This window comes from Mobula birostris, chromosome 7 (genome assembly GCF_030028105.1).
Source record: "Mobula birostris isolate sMobBir1 chromosome 7, sMobBir1.hap1, whole genome shotgun sequence".
Taxonomy (NCBI): domain Eukaryota; kingdom Metazoa; phylum Chordata; class Chondrichthyes; order Myliobatiformes; family Myliobatidae; genus Mobula; species Mobula birostris.
Window position 1 is genome coordinate 52,971,896 of NC_092376.1, and position 19,790 is coordinate 52,991,685.

A 19,790-nucleotide genomic window follows, 5' to 3' on the forward strand; every position below is an offset into this window, starting at 1 on the left:
GTCATAGAGTGGTAGATGAAACAGAACCTTCAGCCTATTACTACTGCACTAATTGTCAAACACCCAGCTAAACTAATCCCAATTTATTTTTGCTCACATTACCATCAACTCTCACCTCCTTCATCTCTGACACTTCTATACACCCATCTATTCACTACGGTCAATTTACAGTTGCCAATGAATCTATGAACTAGCAAATCTTTGGCATGTTGGATCTGGACCACCCATGGGACCACAGGGAGAAACATTCAACAGTACAAAGACAGCACCTATGGTCAGGATCAATCCTAGAACTCTGGAGCAGATATGGCAAAAATGTGCTATGACACAATATGGTCATATATGCTTCATTAATCAAAAAACACATACATGTTGTCACAGGCTATATGCAATTTGGACTACTTAATAATTCATCAAATGCTAAATATTGGCCATCAACGTGTTTGTTCAAATTTACAATTTTTTTTTAAAAGAAAGCTAACTCCAAATGTTCCATCCAAAGCAAGGAGTTTATACTCCCATTTTTAAAAACTATCAGATTCAATTCTTTGAAACTGCAACAACCATGAATGAAAATACCTGATTAGACACCTCTGGGGTAGATAGGTGCTGTCTATGTACCCCACCCTCACCCCAATTGCATTATTTTGAGTTACACTGATTCTTTTAGATACATTTTATATATGTGATTGATTCTTCAACTCACATGGTACCCTGCTTCACATTTACACCGGTATTTTAATTAGCACTGTAGTTGCACATCAAGCAATAAGATACCAATGGAATCATCACCGAGAGGCGTCATTACAACATTACTTATCTCTCTCTATAGAGATGTGTTACTAACAGCAATGCTTTGTGGGGAACCTGAAATGAATCCATGCTCTCTGCTGATACTCCTTCAGCATGACCAACAAGGAAAGGTTGCCTGTGAGAGTTGGTGTTTGAGGGAAACTGTGATCACTCAGCAGTGGGGTTCAGGGCTGGACTTAGGCATCGCTGCTGACTGACCGTATGTAAACAGACCACTTGAATCCTACGGTTTCTCCCCTGATAAATGTAACGGATGCCTCTTTCTGTTTGGCTGTAATGCCCTCCCTAATATGGAGAATTCCTTATGATAACAAATTCAACAGCCAGTGATTATTGTTGTGAACAATGACAAGGACCAAAAGCTCTGTGCTAGCTCTTGGGGAGCAAAACCACTGACCCAGTCCCTTTCTCCTTGTTTCTTTATACCCAGGCAATTTATTCTCGTAAACATGCCCAGCAACTCCCCTTTGAGTCCTTTTGCTATTAACCTACACAAAGAATTAATTTACAATATCCAATCTGTTTCCCTAAGTTCATCTTTTGCATGTGGAAGGAAACCTAAGCACTCAATGGAAGCCCACATATTCACGGAGAGACACATCTGGCTCCCCGGAGCTGTCAGATTGCAGCAGGATCTGCTGCATCACAGTATCACCCATAACCTGCAATGTATCCATTATTTGCACTTTACTGGATGCCATATGCTCGTTAAGAGTACATTGCAACTCCACAGAATATTGGTCTAATACATTATTATTTCATATATATATATATATATATACATAATATAAGATTCATGTAACAATGCCTAACTTTTGAAAAGTACCTTGCTATTGCAATACAGTTTATCAATTGTCAAAGATATACTGTTACATAAACAGATTAGAAAATAATGTTATAGTTATTGGTCATGGATGGTTGCCTCCTGAATTTTTTTTCTATCCCAACTAAAATAAATTCTGCATTAGGTTTGATGTGACACAGGACCCCAGCTATGACACACCCATTGCTAGATTCTATGATGAATCCAGTAATAGGGTTAAGTTTTCAGCTTTCAAACACTCATACACTCAGAAGACCCAAGTCTAAGATTTGCCCAAGTACACGATTGAATTCAATTTCAATAGCTGAATATTACTGGAGCCATCAGTATTAGTTGCTACAATCCAGTCTGTTAATACGTTAGATGTGCAATAAAGCAGATTTCTCATTTTTCAGTATTGCTAACTATTTTTGAATTTCAGAGAAGAGCACAAAATCAAAAGAAAATGCAAGTTAACTAAAAGAAGAATATAATGTTTCCAGTACATTCACTACAATTTGGTTATGAACCATGCAAAAAGTATTGTTAATGAAGTCAATATATTCACAACCCTTTTCAAAAGGGTTTGTGGCCTTAAATTATATATAATGACACAATGATGTAGAACATGTGCTTTAAAGGTTGAAAAGATGTTATTCAAAAATCGGAACGAACTTCTATTATTTAATCTTTAAAGTGGAATAATAATGAGAACAGAGAGCTGCTGCTATTGTGAAGGGCATTGACCACTTGTCCTCTTTACATTCCCTACCTTCACACATGAAAGCAAAATAATTTTACGGGTGAGGCAGATATCATTAATTTTCATGCTGATTCTTCTCAGCTGCATGACAAATGTAGAGGTTTTAAAACGCCACATCTTTATTAATAAACTCAATTATCTAATGTTACTGTCAGCAATTTATATTCAGATTATTATTTCCTAAAATAACAGTACCACACATTCACATTTGGCATATGTCAGTGTCTCACAAAGCACAAATTATTTTTTTCTTAGCCGCTTTTGTTCTGCTGTAGAATTCTTAATTTCAGCCACGTACTCTAGGAGGTACAATCTATACAGTTAATGTATTCAGTTTCTGGCAAGTTGAAATTCAGCAGGCAGGCAACCCAGGGGATTTATTTATTGATGCACAGGAAATGCCAAGATTATTGAAAACTGTCTTGTCTACTGCACTGCAGCAGAAACCTGAAAAAAAAATCCAATCCATTGCAAGCGAACATATCAAAAATACAATTCATTTATTTTAATGCTAAATTAGAGAGGTTAATGAACAAAACTGAGATTTTACTCTATATGGAATTTATATGTAACGGCATTGGTTGCATTAAAATATATTTTATTGTTCAAAACAAAATGCAGAACACTGTACACAATTTGGTGTCAGTTTTGATACATCATCTCTCTAACCTTGAGCACTGTTTTAATAAGCATCAAAAGAACATCTCATTTGTAATTATTATTTTAACTAGGTATATTTAAAACCCAAGGATATCCATCAAATTAGATAGATTTGACAGCATTTCATGTTTATAGCTCAAGGCACTACAAATTTGCATAAATAAGTTAAAGTATATGTAATTTAGACCATGTTTCCTAAGGGTAAACACTTTTAATGTTCATACAAATGCTTTCTGGTATCATTTACAAAGAGGCTGAAACTTAAATGTAAAAGCACATAAATGTAATCTATTTCAGCTGAATGTGTCTATCTGATATATCATTCTGTAATCATTAATGCATTAAGAGTTAAACAGCAACAAGTTATCATGTTTCCCAAACTGCCCTTGGTAGCAAGTATGGCTCTCAGATCCTGGATTTGGATAGGGCTGTACTTAGCTCTATACATGTTATACTTGCTGGGACTCTTACTATCAGGCATGGACCTGAATTTATTTATAACGCTTATTTTTTATCTATCAAGATTGTACAACAGCTAATACAGAATCATATAATTATTTATTTTGAAGAGTGGACCACACAAAATTAATTACTTATTACTTGGGGACATTTATATTTATTTATTTTTACTTAAAGATACCGTACAGAATAGGCGCTTTGAGGTGAGCTACCCCAGCAACACCCGACAAGCCTGATTTAACCCTAACCTAATTCACCAAGACAAATTAACCTAACTGGTACGTCTTTGGACAGTGGGAGAAAACGAGAGTATCTAGGGGAAACCCACGCACGTATTCCACAGGAAGGACATACTAAGACTCCTTACAGACGGCGCTGAAATTGATCGGTGGCACCCTGCACTGTAATAGCTTTGTGCTAATTGCTATGCTACCGTGGCACCCTAATTTTGATTTAAAATAATGATTATAACAAATATGGAATAATCCATTCACATAATTATAAAATAGATATAAATAAAAGTATGTGGCATATCATATCTATAAACTTTACCCTGCACAATAATACTTGAAGAACATTCTAAGTGTAGATCAATCTTCACCTGAAGAAAGTCTAGTAGACATGTCCTCACTATTCAGCCTATTTACACCGACACCATAAGTTTGAATACCTTGAACAGATGAAAATAACAGTCCATTTGTTTATTCTATACGAACATAGAATTCCTTTAATTCAATACCAAGTAATCCAATCTGTACTCATATGATTTGATGGGAGAACTAAACATCATGGCTCTGGTCTGCATTGCATACATGGCTTTAATATTACCCAAACATGCATTTATACTGTTTCTTTCAACACCAGGTACTGCATCAGGTTCACAGGGAACAATTCACTTTCTTTGCCATGACAGTGGATTGTCAGAATAATCTGACAATGTGTCTCAGTCCCTTTGATTGATGTACAGGAAGGTTTGGGGTGGTCTCTATTCAAATGGCTACAAGGACCTCACTCCAGTGCCCCCCGTCCCAGACTGACCCATCGATTGCTGGCCTAACCACTGAAAGGGCCATCTCATTTGTGTCCACTCCCACTACAGGCTGGGTGACTGCCTTCAGACACTGTAATTTCTTCTCTTTCTCAATCTACCTTGTGAAACTTGATGTCTCTGCCGTAACTCTGATTCCTTTCCCTCTATTTTCCAAATATCTTCCTTTCCTGATCTGTATAACTAATCATCTACCTTCCAGAAACAGCCTTCAGTTCTCTTTCATCTGTGGGGTCTACTTCCATCAGATGTGATCAGATGTGACGCAGCAGGCTGCTTTTCGTCACTGAGATTCTCTATAATGACATTGTTACTGGGTGGCATCCCAAACGGTCAGTACCCACCTTATGCAACTGGTGCCCCTGTCTCACCAAGCTACCCAAAACTCTGAGAGCTGGTCCTTCTGACATACACACAACCACACACACACACACACACACACACACACACATCGCACTTCTATATCTACCAGTTCAGGTCTCTGTCGTGTTTTTTGATACTTTGTGATCCTGTGGTCTTAGACCTTAACAAATCTAAGTATGGCTGTTATTCTTACAATTACTCATCTTCTTAGATTGCTTAAGTTGGTGGCTATACAATGGTTCATAACTGTATCCCAGGCAAGTCCACAAATGTTGTGACTTTAATTGAAGTCACCGGAGAGACACTAAAGCTGATGATACAGAAGTCTTTATTCATCACAACAAGCAGGGATCCTTCTGGAGACCTCTCAGTGGAGGCTCACAAACTCAGATTACATTTCATTCTTTATATTCTTAACATCAATGTTAACTGCAGGTGATTCAATACAGTTTCAATAGTTTCAATTATTGTTGAAAAGTTAAGAAACCCAACTAAAAACTTCATTAAAAGTACCTTTTGTTAAGTAAATTGTGTCAAATTATCACTGTCAACAGTGAAGGGGCAAGCGATGATGAGGCAGTTCGGGGGATGAGCTGAGATGGTGTGTAGCAAAATCGTTGCAGATAGAGGTCCAATGCCCATACAACTGGCCTGGGTGCGAGGTTGGACCGCTCTGGGTGCCAAGCCGACTTGAAGAGTTTGAGAGCGGCTTCAGGCTGGGCTGTGAAATGTGAGCCCGGAGTGAGTCGCTGGGCGGTGTGGTCTGTGCCTGGAACGTTTTGCTGCAGCAGTGCCTGGATCCTAGTATGAGGTACGATCTGCTGTTTAGATAATTTAAATGCTGGCCCAGATCAGAGGCAAGAGTCGATTTTGTTCATGCTCCACAATGTTCACTCTTCTCTCCAGGGCACTGGAGCCTTTCGCTGTTCCATTGTTTGGTGAATTTAAACACCGGTGCAGATAGACTGAAAAGACAGGGTGGCAGGATCCAGGGCAAGAGCCAATTTCACTTATTCTCCGCAAACGTCACTCTTCTCTCCATGGTGTTGAGGTTATGAAGACTGCCCCGGCTGCTGTGCTCTGTGCTGGCTAATATGATGAACTGATAAGCAAGGCTTTGAGCCTACTCCGGGCTGTTCCGGGGTTCAGATCAGAGGACTCAACTTTGGTTGGGAATGTTGTTGTTCACTTCAATTGTTTGCATGATTTGTATTTTTTTCTTTCTCTTGTACATCGGGTGTTGGTCTTTTATTTTTATTTTAATTCTTTAATTGGGCTCTTTCAGTTTTTTTGCTTTGTGGTTACCTGTGAACAACCAAGTCTCAAGATTGTATAACTTATACATTCTTTGATAATAAATTTACTTTGAATCTTTGAATTTGTACAGATCTCACCTTCCCTGGAAATGGACTTAATGAACCAGATATTCTGAAACCCTCCCTCCTGCACTATCCTCTTAGCCACATGTTAAAACTGTATTACATTCCATTATCTAGCTTCACTAACATATGGCATGGGTAACAATCTTGAGATCACCTGTCTGCAGCGCCTAACTCCTTGAACTCGCTCAGAAAGACCTCTTCTTCCTTCCTGCCTGTCACTGGCTCCAATGTGGTCATGACCACTGGCTGCTCACCATCCCCCTTACAAATGCTGTGGTTCTAGAGTGCATCACAACCTGGTCTGGAAGTTGTCCTGTCCAAGACCGGAAGAAGCTGCAGAAGATCGTGAACACAGCCCAGCACATTGCACAAACCAATCTTCTGTCCATGGACTCACTTTACATCGCACGCTATCGGAGCAGTGCTGCCAGGATAATCAAGGACATGACCCACCCAGCCAACACACTTTTCGTCCCTCTTCCCTCCAGGAGAAGGCTCAGGAGCTTGAAGACTTGTACGACCAGATTTGCGAACAGCTTCTTTCCAACTGTGATAAGACTGCTGAACGGATCCTGACCCTGATCTGGGCCGTACCCTCCAAATATCCGGACCCGCCTCTCGGTTTTTTTTTGCACTACCTTACTTTCCCTTTTCTATTTTCTATTTACGATTTATAATTTAAATTTTTAATATTTACTATCGATCTGTACTCCAGGGACCGCGAAGCGCAGAATCAAATATCGCTGTGATGATTGTACGCTTTAGTATCAATTGTTTGGCGACAATAAAGTATAAAGATTTCGCTGACACTGGCACCTGGGAGGAAACATACTATCCGAGAGTCTCGTTCTTATCAACAGAACCTCCAGTATGTTCTGCTAACCAAAGAATCGCCTCTTCTACCCTCTTCATTTTTGAGTGACAGAGCCAATCCCAGTGCCAGAGACCTAACTGCTATGTCTCATAACACGTCTCATTAGCGTGGCTGCAGGATGGCCGCATTGTTTATTCCAGGGACCAGCTGATTGCGCTCATGCCGGCCGGTTTAGCGAACAGAGCAGCTGACAGCCCAGCTGAAATCTGGAGGAAAACACACAGAGGATGCAGAGGCGGATCAAAAAGACGAGGGAAGAGGACTGGGTCGAGACAACAGAGCCTTATGGAGAAGGGAAGTTATAAGCCGTGTCTCCCGTCTCTCATCATGGGAAATGTGAGATCGCTGGGTAATAAAATGGACGAACTGACGGCGCTTGTCAGGAGTCAGAGAACATTTCGGGAGAGCAGTGTCATGTGCTTCACTGAAACGTGGCTGCACGAGGACATACCCAATCAAAGCGTTTCCATAGAGGGCTTCCAGACCGTTCGAGCTGACCGGAATTGCACTGAGAGCGGTAAGCGTAAAGGAGGGGGACTGGCGGTTCTGATAAATAACAGATGGGGCAATCCTGGGCATATTACGATCAAGGAACGTGTTTGTAGCCTGGATATTGAACTTTTTGCTGTTGGACTCTGGCCATATTATCTGCCAAGGGAAACCTCGCATGCAATTGTGGTTGTTGTGTACATCCCTCCCTCTGCCAACCCGACGTCGGCGTGTAACATCATTTACACCGTCATAGCCAAATTACAACCCCAGCACCCGAGTGCCCTCATTACCATCTTGGGTGACTTCAACCATGTTACCATGGCTAGAACACTGCCCAACTTCACGCAGTATGTGAGCTGTACAACCAGAGGGGAGAGGACTCTGGATTTGATGTACGCTAATGTTAAGGATGCATACAGCTCCTCTCCTTTCCCCCCACTGGGAAGGTCAGATCACAACCCGGTGCATCTAAAACCCTGCCACATGCCTCTGGTGAAGAGTAAACCTGCAACCTCGAGGACAGTGAGAAAATGGTCGGAGGAGGCTTATGAGGCACTCCAGGGTTGTTTTGAGGTGACAGACTGGCAGGCACTCTGTGAGCCACATGGAGAGGATATTGATGGGCTCACAGAGTGCATCACTGATTACATCATCTTCTGTGTGGACTGCAATGTTCCGACAAGAACTGTCCTTTGTTATTCAAATAAGAAGCCATGGGTAACAAAGGACATTAAGGACATCCTGAACGCTAAAAAGAGGGCGTTTAAAGATGGAAATAGGGAGGAGCTGAGGGCAATACAGAGGGACCTGAAAGCCAGGATCAGGGAGGCTAAAGACAGGTATAGGAGGAAGCTCGAGTGGAAACTCCAGCAGAACAACATGAGAGAGGTCTGGAGGGGGATGAGGACCATCACTGGGTTCCGGCAAACTAGCAACAGAGGAGGGGAAGGCAGTGTGGACAGAGCCAACGAACTTAACCTGTTCTTTAACAGATTTGACATTGTGGTCCCTGCCCATCCCCCACATCAGTCATCTGTTGTCAGCCCCCAACCAACGCATATTCCACTCTCCCCTCCTACCCCTCCTCACAGTCCCCCACCCTGCTCTCATGACTATACCCCTTCCCCACACGAAACTACCATGGTGGGCTTCACAGCTGAACAGGTGAGAAGACAGCTGAAACATCTCAACCCAAGCAAGGCTGCAGGACTGGATGGTGTCAGTACCAGGGTGCTCAAAGCCTGTGCCCCTCAGCTATGTGGAGTATTTCGCCATGTCTTCAACCTGAGCCTGAAGCTCCGGAGGGTTCCTGTGCTGTGGAAGACGTCCTGCCTCGTCCCTGCGCCGAAGACGCCACGCCCCGGCAGCCTCAATGACTACAGACTGGTGGCATTGACCTCCCACATCATGAAGACCCTGGAGACACTTGTTCTGGAGCTGCTCCGGCCTATGGTCAGGTCACACTTAGATCCCCTCCAGTTCACCTACCAGCCCCGACTAGGAGTTGAGGATGCCATCATCTACCTGCTAAACCGTGTCTACGCCCACCTGGACAAGCCAGCGAGCGCTGTGAGGGTCAAGTTTTTTGACTTCTCCAGTGCGTTCAAGACCATCCGCCCTGCTCTGCTGGGGGAGAAGCTGACAGCGATGCAGGTGGATGCTTTCCTGGTGTCATAGATTCTTGATTACCTGACTGGCAGACAACAGTACATGTGCTTGCAACAGTGTGTGTCCGACAGAGTGATCAGCAGCACTGGGGCTCCACAGGGGCCTGTCTTGTCTCCCTTTCTCTTCACCATTTACACCTTGGACTTCAACTACTGCACAGAGTCTTGTCATCTTCAGAAGTTTTCTGATGACTCTGCCATAGTTGGATGCATCAGCAAGGGAGATGAGGTTGAGTACAGGGATACGGTAGGAAACTTTGTCACATGGTGTGAGCAGAATTATCTGCAGCTTAATGTGAAAAAGACTAAGGAGCTGGAGGTAGACCTGAGGAGAGCTAAGGTACCTGTGACCCCTGTTTCCATCCAGGGGGTCAGTGTGGACATGGTGGAGGATTACAAATACCTGGGGATACGAATTGACAATAAACTGGACTGGTCAAAGAACACTGTGGCTTCTACAAGAAGGGTCAGAGCCATCTCTATTTCCTGAGGAGACTGAGGTCCTTTAACATCTGTCGGACGACGCTGAGGATGTTCTACAAGTCTGTGGTGGCCAGTGCTATCGTGTTTGCTATTGTGTGCTGGGGCAGCAGGCTGAGGGTGGCAGACACCAACAGAATCAACAACTCATTCGTAAGGCCAATGATGTTGTGGGGATGGAACTGGACTCTCTCACGGTGGTGTCTGAAAAGAGGATGCTGTCCAAGTTGCATGCCATCTTGGACAATGTCTCCCATCCACTATATAATGTACTGGGTGGGCACAGGAGTACATTCAGCCAGAGGCTCATTCCACCGAGATGCAGCACTGAGCGTCATAGGAAGTCATTCCTGCCTGTGGCCATCAAACTTTACAACTCCTCCCTTGGAGGGTCAGACACCCTGAGTCAATAGGCTGGTCCTGGACTTACTTCCTGGCATAATTTACATATTACCATTTAACTATTGATGGTTTTATTACTATTTATTATTTATGGTGTAACTGTAACGAAAACCAGTTTCCCCCGGGATCAATAAAATATGATTCTGACTATGGGGTCTCCCTGCTAAGTCTCCCCACAATAGTATTCACACAATATACCTGTTATTGAGAGAGATGGCCACACAGGTACTCTGGCTGCCTTTCTCCTTTCGGTCACCCAGTTACCTGCTTCCCGTGCCTTAGATGAAACTACCTTGCTATATCTCTTGTCAATAAACCCCTCAGCCTCCCAAATGATCTGGAGTTCATCCAGCTTCAATCCCCTAACATGGTATGTAGAAGCTGCAGCAGAATGCAGTTGTCAGGGACACTGGAACTCTCCCTGTCTTCCCACATCCTGCAAGAGAAGCATTCCACTGTCCTGACTGCCATTCCCACTGTTTTAACAAGAGACAGAGGGGAAGAAAGAGGAGGAGAAAAATATGATGTAAGAGGAGAAAGAGAGGAAGAAAGAGAAGGAGAAAGTAAGGGAGAAAGAAAGAGAGAAAGAGGGAAACTTACCTCACCTCACCAAAGCTTCTTGACCCAAACCCTCAAGCTCCCCACTCTAACCATGTCCCACTCACACAATAGCTACTCCCATAAGCCTGCTCCAATTAACACTAACTTCTTTTCATTACCTAATAAACAACCTTAAGCCTGCCATCCACTCGCTTTTGTGAATCTTGCAGTCATTCACCATGGCAACAGGTCACACAATCTCAAGCCCACTCAAATTCCCAACAGAGAGGCTTGATTGCTGATTGAATAAGTCAAGTGAAGTCACTTTTTATTGTCATTTCAACCATAACTGCTGGTACAGTACACAGTAAAAACGAGACAACCTTTTTCAGGACCATGGTGCTACATGAAGCAATACCAAAACTACACTGAACTACGTAAAACAACACAAAAACTACACTAGACTATAGACCTACCCAAGACTACATAAAGTGCACAAAACAGTGCAGGCATTACAAGAAATAATAAACAAGACAACAGGCACAATAGAGGACAGTAGGTTGGTGTCAGTCCAGGCTCTGGGTATTGAGGAGTCTGATGGCTTGGGGAAAGAAACTGTTACATAGTCTGGTCGTGAGAGCCCGAATACTTCGGTGCCTTTTGCCAGATGGCAGGAGGGAGAAGAGTTTGTATGAGGGGTGCGTGGCGTCCTTCATAATGCTGTTTGCTTTACGGGTGCAGTGTGTGGTGTAAATGTCTGTAATGGCGGAAGAGAGACACTGATGATCTTCTCAGCTGACCTTCACTATCCGCTACAGGGTCTTGCGATCTGAGACGGTGCAATTTCCGAACCAGGCAGTGATGCAGCTGCTCAGGATGCTCTCGGTACAAGCTCTGTAGAATGTGGTGAGGATGGGGGGTGGGAGATGGACTTTTCTCAGCCTTCGTAGAAAGTAGAGAGGCTGCTGGGCTTTCTTTGCTATGGAGCTGGTGTTGAGGGACCAGGTGAGATTATCCACCAGGTGAACACCAAGAAATTTGGTGCTCTTAACGATCTCTACGAAAAAGTCGTCGATGTTCAGCGGAGAGTGGTCGCTCCATGTCTTCCTGAAGTCAACAACCATCTCTTTTGTTTTGTTCATATTCGGAGACAAGTTGCTGGCTCTGCACCAGTCCGTTAGCCACTGCACCTCCTCTCTGTATGCTGACTCATCGTTCTTGCTGATGAGATCCACCACAGTTGTGTCATCGGCAAGCTTGATGATGTGGTTCGAGCTGTGTGTTGTAGCACAGTCGTGGGTCAGCAGAGTGAACAGCAGTGGACTGAGGATACAGCCCTAGGGGGCCCCCGGGCTCAGTGTGATGGTGTTGGAGATGCTGCTTCCAATCCGGACTGACTGAGGTCTCCCAGTCAGGAAGTCTAGGATCCAGTTGCAGAGCGAGGTGTTCAGGCCCAGTAGCCTCAGCTTTCCAATCAGTTTCTGAGGAATGATTATGTTGAATGCTGAACTGAAGTCTATGAACAGCATTTGAATGAATGTGCCTTTTTTGTCCAGGTGGGTTAGGGCCAGGTGGAGGGTGATAGCAATGTTAAATGGTTGGAACGGTACACGAACAGCAGGGGGTCCAGTGAGGGGGCAGCAGGGTCTTGATGTGCCTCATGACGAGCCTCTCGAAACACTTCATGATGATGGATGTGAGTGCAATGGGACGGTAGTCATTGAGGCAGGACACTGAAGACTTCTTCGGCACGGAGACGATGGTGGCGGCCTTGAAGCATGTAGGAACGACGGCGCTGCTCAGGGAAATGTTGAAAATGTCAGGGAGAATCTCTGCTAGCTGGTCTGCACATCATCTAAGCACTCTGCCAGGAATATTGTCAGGTCCAGCAGCCTTCCGTGGGCTGACCCTGCACATGGTTCTCCTCAAATCGTCCACGGTAAGACACAGCACCAGGTCATTTGGAGAAGGGGTGGTCTTCTTCACCGCCACGTCGTTTTCCGCCTCAAAACGAGCGTAGAAGTTGTTCAACGCATCTGGGAGGGAGGCATCACCAGCACAGGCAGGTGGTGTTGTCTTGTAGTTGGTGATGTCCTGAATGCCCTTCCACATGCACCACGTGTCGCTGCTGTCCTGGAAGTGGCTGTGGATTCGCTGGGTCTGTGCACACTTTGCCTTTCTGATGGCCTGGGACAGTTTGGCCCTCTCTGTTGTTAGGGCTGCCTTGTCACCTGCTCTGAAGGCAGAGTCATGGGTCCTCAGCAGCGCACGCACCTCCGCTGTCATCCATGGCTTCTGGTTAGCGCGTGTAGTGATGGTCCTGGAGACAATGACATCATCGATGCACTTGCTGATGTAGCTAGTCACTGATGCCGTGTACTCCTCTAAGTTGGTAGAGTTGCCATCGGTTGCAGCCTCCCTGAACATGTGCCAGTCAGTGTGCTCAAAGCAGTTTTGAAGAGCAGAGATGGCTCCTGCTGGCCAGGTTTTCACCTGCTTCTGAACTGGTCTGGAGCGCCTGACGAGCAGTCTGTATGCTGGGATTAGCATAACAGAGATGTGGTCTGAGTAACCGAGGTGGGGGCGGGACTCCGCCGGTATGCGCCGGGAATTTTTGTATAAACAAGGTCCAACGCGTTCTCTCCTCTCATTGCAAAGTCCATGTTCTGATGGAATCTGGGGAAGCACTGACTTAAGGTTCGCGTGGTTAAAATTTCCGGCGACAATAAACAGTCCATCAGGGTGTGTGTTCTGCATTTCGCTACTAGCCCCATACAGTTCACAGAGCGCCTCCTTAGCATTAGCGCTGGGGGGAATGTAGACACCGACTATAAGAACAGTGGTGAATTCCTGTGGTAAATAAAATGGTCTGCATCTAACAGTCACAAACTCCACTAGCTGGAACCAGCACAGAGTTCTTGCACCATTCCGTATTGATGTAAACTCACAAGCCACCACCACGCGTCTTACCGGAAAGAGCCGCATCTCTGTCTGCTCCAAACAAGACAAGCCCGTCCAGCTGAATGGCGGCATCCGGGATTTCATCGGTGAGCCATGTTTCCATGAAAATATACGCACAGCGGACTCTGTACTCCCGCCGAGTATTTTGTTGGAGTCAGATGTAGTCCAAGTTATTGTCCTGGGAGCAGACATTGGAGAGCAGAATGGACAGGGGAGCCGGCCAGCTAGGGTTTCCTTTTTGCTTGGCACGGACTCCTGCCCACTTGCCTCGCTTCCATTTCCTCGCACACCACTTACGACGTCCCCACCTCGGGCCACCGGCATCAGGCAACTCCGAGGACTGTAGGCCCGATCCCCTCAGCAAGCCGAGGTCGTGTAATTTAACCAGCAGATCTTCATGAAGGTTTGTTTTTGGGCGAGCTCTGTATTGTAGCAGTATCTGGCGATGGTAGATAGTCACTCTGCTATCCATGCGCCTTAATCAAAAATTGTGCCCTAAAATTAAATTAAAAATTAAATTAAAGTAACACCAGATCTGAAAGGCTGCTGCTGCCATGCCGCGCCACCTGCTGGTCAAGGTCTTGACAAATCAATATGTAGGAGGGGGATTGAAAATATGGTTGGGTGATGCCACAGCATCAACTTCTCACTCAATATTACAAAACCAAAGAACTGACTATCGGCTACAGGAAGAATAAGCCTGAGGTCCATGAGCCAGACATCCTTAGTGGAAAAGAGATGGAGAAGGTCAGTAGCTTTAAATTTCTTGTTGTCAACATATCAGGTGAGTTCTCCTGGGACCAGCAAATAAGTGTTGTCACAAAGAAGGCACAACAGCATCCCTACTTTCTTGTGTAGATTAGACAAGTGACCAAAAACTTTGACAAACTTCTATTAATACATGGTGGAGGGTCTCCTAACTGAAAACATCACAACCCAGGAAGAGAAAGAAATCTGCAGAAAGTGGTGGATACAGCTGAATTCATCACAGGCAAATGCCTCCCCGCTATTGAGTATATTTACATAGAGCGCTGCCACAAGTACATCATCCATCATCAAATACCCCCCACCACCTAGGCCATTGCTACTATCATGGACAGGATGTACAGAAGCCTTAGGTCCCACACCAATAGCTTCAAGACTCATTATTACCCTACACCATCAGGCTCCTGAACTGGCATAGGTAACTTCATTTACCACAATTCTGAACTGATTCTGTGATCTACAGGCTTACTTTCAACGATTCTTTACAAGTCATGTTCACAGTATTATTTTTATGTGCAACTCTTTTGCATTTTGGGGTTTGTTAGTCTTTGTCTGTTTATATACAGTTTTTCGTAAAATTCTATTGTATTTCTTTTCTTTCCTGTAAGTGCCAGCAAGAAAATGAATCTCAAGAAAGATTAGCTTTATTTGTCACATGTACATTGAAACAGACGGTGAAATGCGTCGTTTGCGTCATATCAAATGGGTGAGCACTGTGATGAGCAGCCTACACGTGTTACTACACTTCCGGCACCAGCAGAACATGTGCACAGCTCACTAACCCAAGCTGGACATCTGTGAAATATGGGAGGAAACCAGAGCATCTGGAGGAAACCTATGCAGTCACAGGGACACCATATAAACTCCTGTCTATTTGGAGCTTGTATGGTGTCCCTGTGACTGCATAGGTTTCCCTCAGATGCTCTGGTTTCCTCCAGTTTATAGACAGTGACAGGAACTGAAACCCAATCTTACAGCTGGCACTGTAATAGCAATACACTTACACACTTTGATAATGAGTTTACTTTAAATGTTGGATCTATTGACCAGGACTAGCATATTTTTTCGCACAACTGTTGATTCCACTCTGTTATTGAAGGTTTTTGTCTTCACATTCTTTTTCTAATATTCTGTTATAATCCATATGGATTATGCTTCAACAAAGTCTTGAGTTTCACATTCTGATGATTCTATGTAAAGCACTTTAATAAGTAAAGTTTCAGCTGTTTGCAAAGATTTCTTACTGGGCAAATTGCCCAAAACTGGCTTGTACTTAGATGATGCAAATAATTGAATGGCATGTCTTAGGGCACCTCAAATCTGTAGTCTTAAAGTTGTTATCAGTTAAATAACCAAAAAAACTCTCTGGAGAAATTGTTTTTCAGGAGGTTAAAAGAGGAGAAAGAATAAAAAGTGGAGATGTTTAAGAACAGAATTCTAATGTTTAGTGACTTGTAAATTGCAAGAAAAGCTGCAAATGGTGGAACAGTTAAGCTGAGGGATATTCAAAACAATGAATTTGGAGGAATACAAATATCTTGGAGCATTATAATAGTATGGGATGTTTACCAAAATATGTATTGGCAAGGTTGGAGATAACCTGAAAGTCAAAGGTAATAAGCTAAATCAGGATGCTGTTTAATTGGGAACTAATACAATACTTCAATAAAATCACTTCGAAGAATCGCAGAATTACTATGACACTGAAAGAGGCCATTCATCCCATTAAGCCTTCACCAGCCCTGGCAAGCTAATCCTAACAGACCCGTAGCCCAGTTCTTTCCACATATCATTGCATTTGATGTTCTCTCATGTACTTACCCAATTCCCCTTTGAAAGGTCTTAATGATCATGTTTTCTTACAGGCATCAAGTTCCAGATCACAACAAATCTCTACACAAAACTTTTTTCTCACATTGTATAATTTGTACAAATTTTTAAATTTTGTTCCATGAACCATCAGCCAGTGTGAAAAACTTCTCTCCATTTATTCAATCTAAATCCATCATGCCATTGCTCTCCTTCACTGAATCTCCCTTCAACCTCCTTTATCCCAAAGAGAGCTCTACCAGCTTCTTCAGTCAAAATGCAAAGTCATTTATTATCAAAGAATTCATAAATTATACACCTTGAGATTTGTTTGCTTATAGGCAGCCACAAAGCAAGAAACCTGAAGAACACAATTTTTAATAAAGACCATAACTACTGTGCTTAGAAAGAGGGAAAAAACACACACACCATGCAAACAAAGGAGCAAACAACGGCATTCCACGGAAAGCGAGCAAAGTCAGCCCGACCCTCACCTCTGGTCCCAACACTGGGGCTTTCCAGTCCACCTGGACCGGCGTTTGTCCAAGCACCGGGTAGTGCCTCACTCTAGGACCCAACCCCCAGTGCAGCAACAACATTGGGCTGCACAGCTTGAAGCTGTTCTTGATCTTACCAAATTGCCTCAGCGCTTGGAGTGATTCAACCTTACACTTGGGTTAGGTGGACGAACGTTCTAAAGGAGGAGAGTGAACAGCCAGAAATCGAGATACATATTGGTACCAATGACATAGGCAGGAAAGGTGATGAGGTCCTGAAGAGAAAATATAGGGAGTTACATAGGAAGCTGAAAAGGGGGACCTCAATGGCAGTATTCTCTGGATTGCTGCCTGTACCAATTGCCAGTGAAGGTAAAAATAAGATGCTTTGGCAGATGAATGCGTGGCTGAGGAATCGGTGCAGGGGGCATGGTTTCAGATTTCTGGATCATTGGAATCTCTTCTGGGGAAGTGTGACCTGTTCAAAAAAGATAGGTTACACTTGAACCCAAGGAGGACCAACATCCTTGTGGGCAGGTTTGCTAGAGCTGTTGGGGAGGGTTTAAACTAATTTGGCGAGGGATGGAAACTGGAGTGATCGGGCTGAGGATGGTGCAGTTGGTTTACAAGTAGGTGCAGTGTGTAGTCAGACTGTGAGGAAGGATATGCAAATGATTGGGCAAAGTTGCAGTCAGATGGAATGGGTTGAAGCATGCCTTTAAATTATATAGCCGGTTTAACTGTTCAACAGGTTGGAAGTGAGGATAGAGTGAAAGGGAACGAGAATGCAGGAATGGTTACAAAAGACTCCAGAATAACTAAAAAGACAGCAAGTTTAGAAAGTGATAAGGATTTAACTTCTAGTAATGTGGGGGCAAAATTGAAAAGGGTGATGAACACAGAATTGAAGGTGTTATATTTGTTATATTTTACAAATTACAATAATAGATAGAAAAGGCATGTGAAAAGGGCAATGTTACAATAGTCAAGGGGAACTTCAATATGCAGGTAGGTTGGGAAAATCAGATTAGTGCTAGATCCCAACAGCAGGAATTTATAGAATACCTACAAGGTGCCTTTTTAAAGCAGTTTTTGGTAGAACCCACAAGGGAAAAAGCAATTCCAGAATGAGTGTTGTGTAATGAACAGATTTGATTCTGGAGCTTAAGGTTAAGTAGCCCTAAGGAGGAAATGATCATAATATGATAGAATTCACCCTAAGGTTTGAGAGGGAGAAGCTAAAATCAATGTATGAGTATTACAGTGGACTAAAAGGAAATACAGAGACATTAAGGAGAAGTTGGCCAAAGTTGATTGGAAGGGAACACTAGCAGGAATGATGGCAGTACAGCAATGAGTCAAGTTTCTGGGAGGAATTTGAAAGTGCAGGATGGATACATCCTGTGGAAAAGAAGGAAGATAAGGCCTTCGTGGCTGACAAAGGAAGTCAAAGACAGCATCAAAGCAAAAGAGAGGCATACAATATAGCAAAATTTAGTGGGAAGCTGGAGGACAGAGAAGATTTAAAAAACAACAAAAGGCAAAAAGCAGTAAGAAGAGAAAAGATTAAATGAAAGTAAGCTAGCCAATAATATAAAAGAGGAGCACAGAAGTTTTTCAATATATAAAGAGTAAAAGAGAGGCGAGGGGATATCAGGCTGTTGGAAAGTTATGCTGCAGAGGTACTAAGTGGGTGACAAAAAAATGGTCAACAAAGTCAATAAGTTTCTTGCACCAATCTTCACTGTAAAAACACCAGCAGTACGCCAGAAATTCAAGAGTGTCAGGGGCAGAAGAGATGCAGTTGTTGGTACATAGGCGAAGGTGCTTGGGAGGCTGAAAAATCAGAAGGTAGATAAGTCACCTGGACCAGATGGACTACACCCCAGGGTTCCGAACTACGTAGCTGAAGAGATTGTGGAGGCATTAGTAGTGATCTTTCTGGAATCACTGGATTCTGAAATAGCTCCAGATGACTGGAAAATTGCAAATGTCATTCTGCTTTTTAAGAAGGGTGAGAGGCAAAGAGTAGGAAATTATAGACCAGCTAGCCAAATTTCTAGCACCACATGATAAAAGGCCAAAGTCAACAACATTTGTTTACTAAAGGGGAAATCTTGCCTGTTGGAATTTTTTGAGGAAATCACAGGCATGATATACATAGGTGAGTCAGTGGATCTTGTTTAATTGGATTTTCAAAGTGCCGCACACGAGGCAGCTAAACAAGATGAGAGCCCATCGTATTACAGGAAAGATCACACCAGGAGGCAAAAAGTGGGAATAAAGGGGGCCTTTTCTGGGATGGTCATGGACTTTGGTAAAGGAATGAAGGCATAAACTTTATTTGAAACAGGGAGAAAATTCAGAAATAGGAAAAAGGGACTTGGGAGTCCTTGTGCAGGAATCCCTAAAGATTAACTTGCTGGTTGAGCTGGTGAGAAGGAAGGCAATTGCAATGATAGTTTTCATTTTGAGAGGACTAGAATATAAAAGCAAGGATGTAATCTGAGAATTTATAAGGCAATGGTCAGACTGCATTTGAAGTATTGTGGGTAATTTCAGGCCCCTTGTCTAAGAAAGGATGTGCTGGCATTGGAGAGGATCCAGAGGAGGTTCACAAGAATTATCCTGGGAATGAAAGGGTTACTGTTTGAGGAGTGTTTGATGGCTCTGGGCCTGTACTGACTGTAGTTTACAAGAATGGGGGTGGGGGGAAATCCCTTTGAAACCCATCAAATATTGAAAGGCCTGAATAGAGTGGATAAGGAGAGGATGTTTCCTTCTGTGGGTGAGTCTAGTCCAGAGGGCACAGCCTCAGAATAGAGGGATGTCCTTTTAGAACAGAGATGAGGAGGAGTTTCTTTACCCAGAGCGTGGTGAATCCGTGGAATTCAATGCCACGGACAGCTGCGGAGGCCAAGTTATTGGAGTTTAAGCAGAGGTTGATAGGTTCTTGATTAGTCAGGGTGTCAAAAATTACAGGGAGAAGGCAGAAGAATGGGCTTGAGAGGGA

The 19,790-nt window shown here is 43.6% G+C and overlaps 1 protein-coding gene across 8 annotated transcripts in view; it reads right to left on the bottom strand.

Annotated features, from left to right (window-relative positions):
• dync2h1 (dynein cytoplasmic 2 heavy chain 1) overlaps positions 1-19,790 on the bottom strand; it is a 474,884-nt gene that overhangs the window by 99,610 nt on the left and 355,484 nt on the right. The window contains exon 84 of one of the 8 annotated variants that reach the window (XM_072263137.1): positions 14,015-14,201. The exons of the other annotated variants lie outside the window; for them this stretch is intronic. Coding sequence (XP_072119238.1) covers positions 14,184-14,201 — 18 coding nt within the window. The 3' untranslated portion in view covers positions 14,015-14,183. Of the gene's footprint in view, positions 1-14,014; positions 14,202-19,790 lie in introns of those variants that run through there. 8 annotated transcript variants of the gene reach the window in all.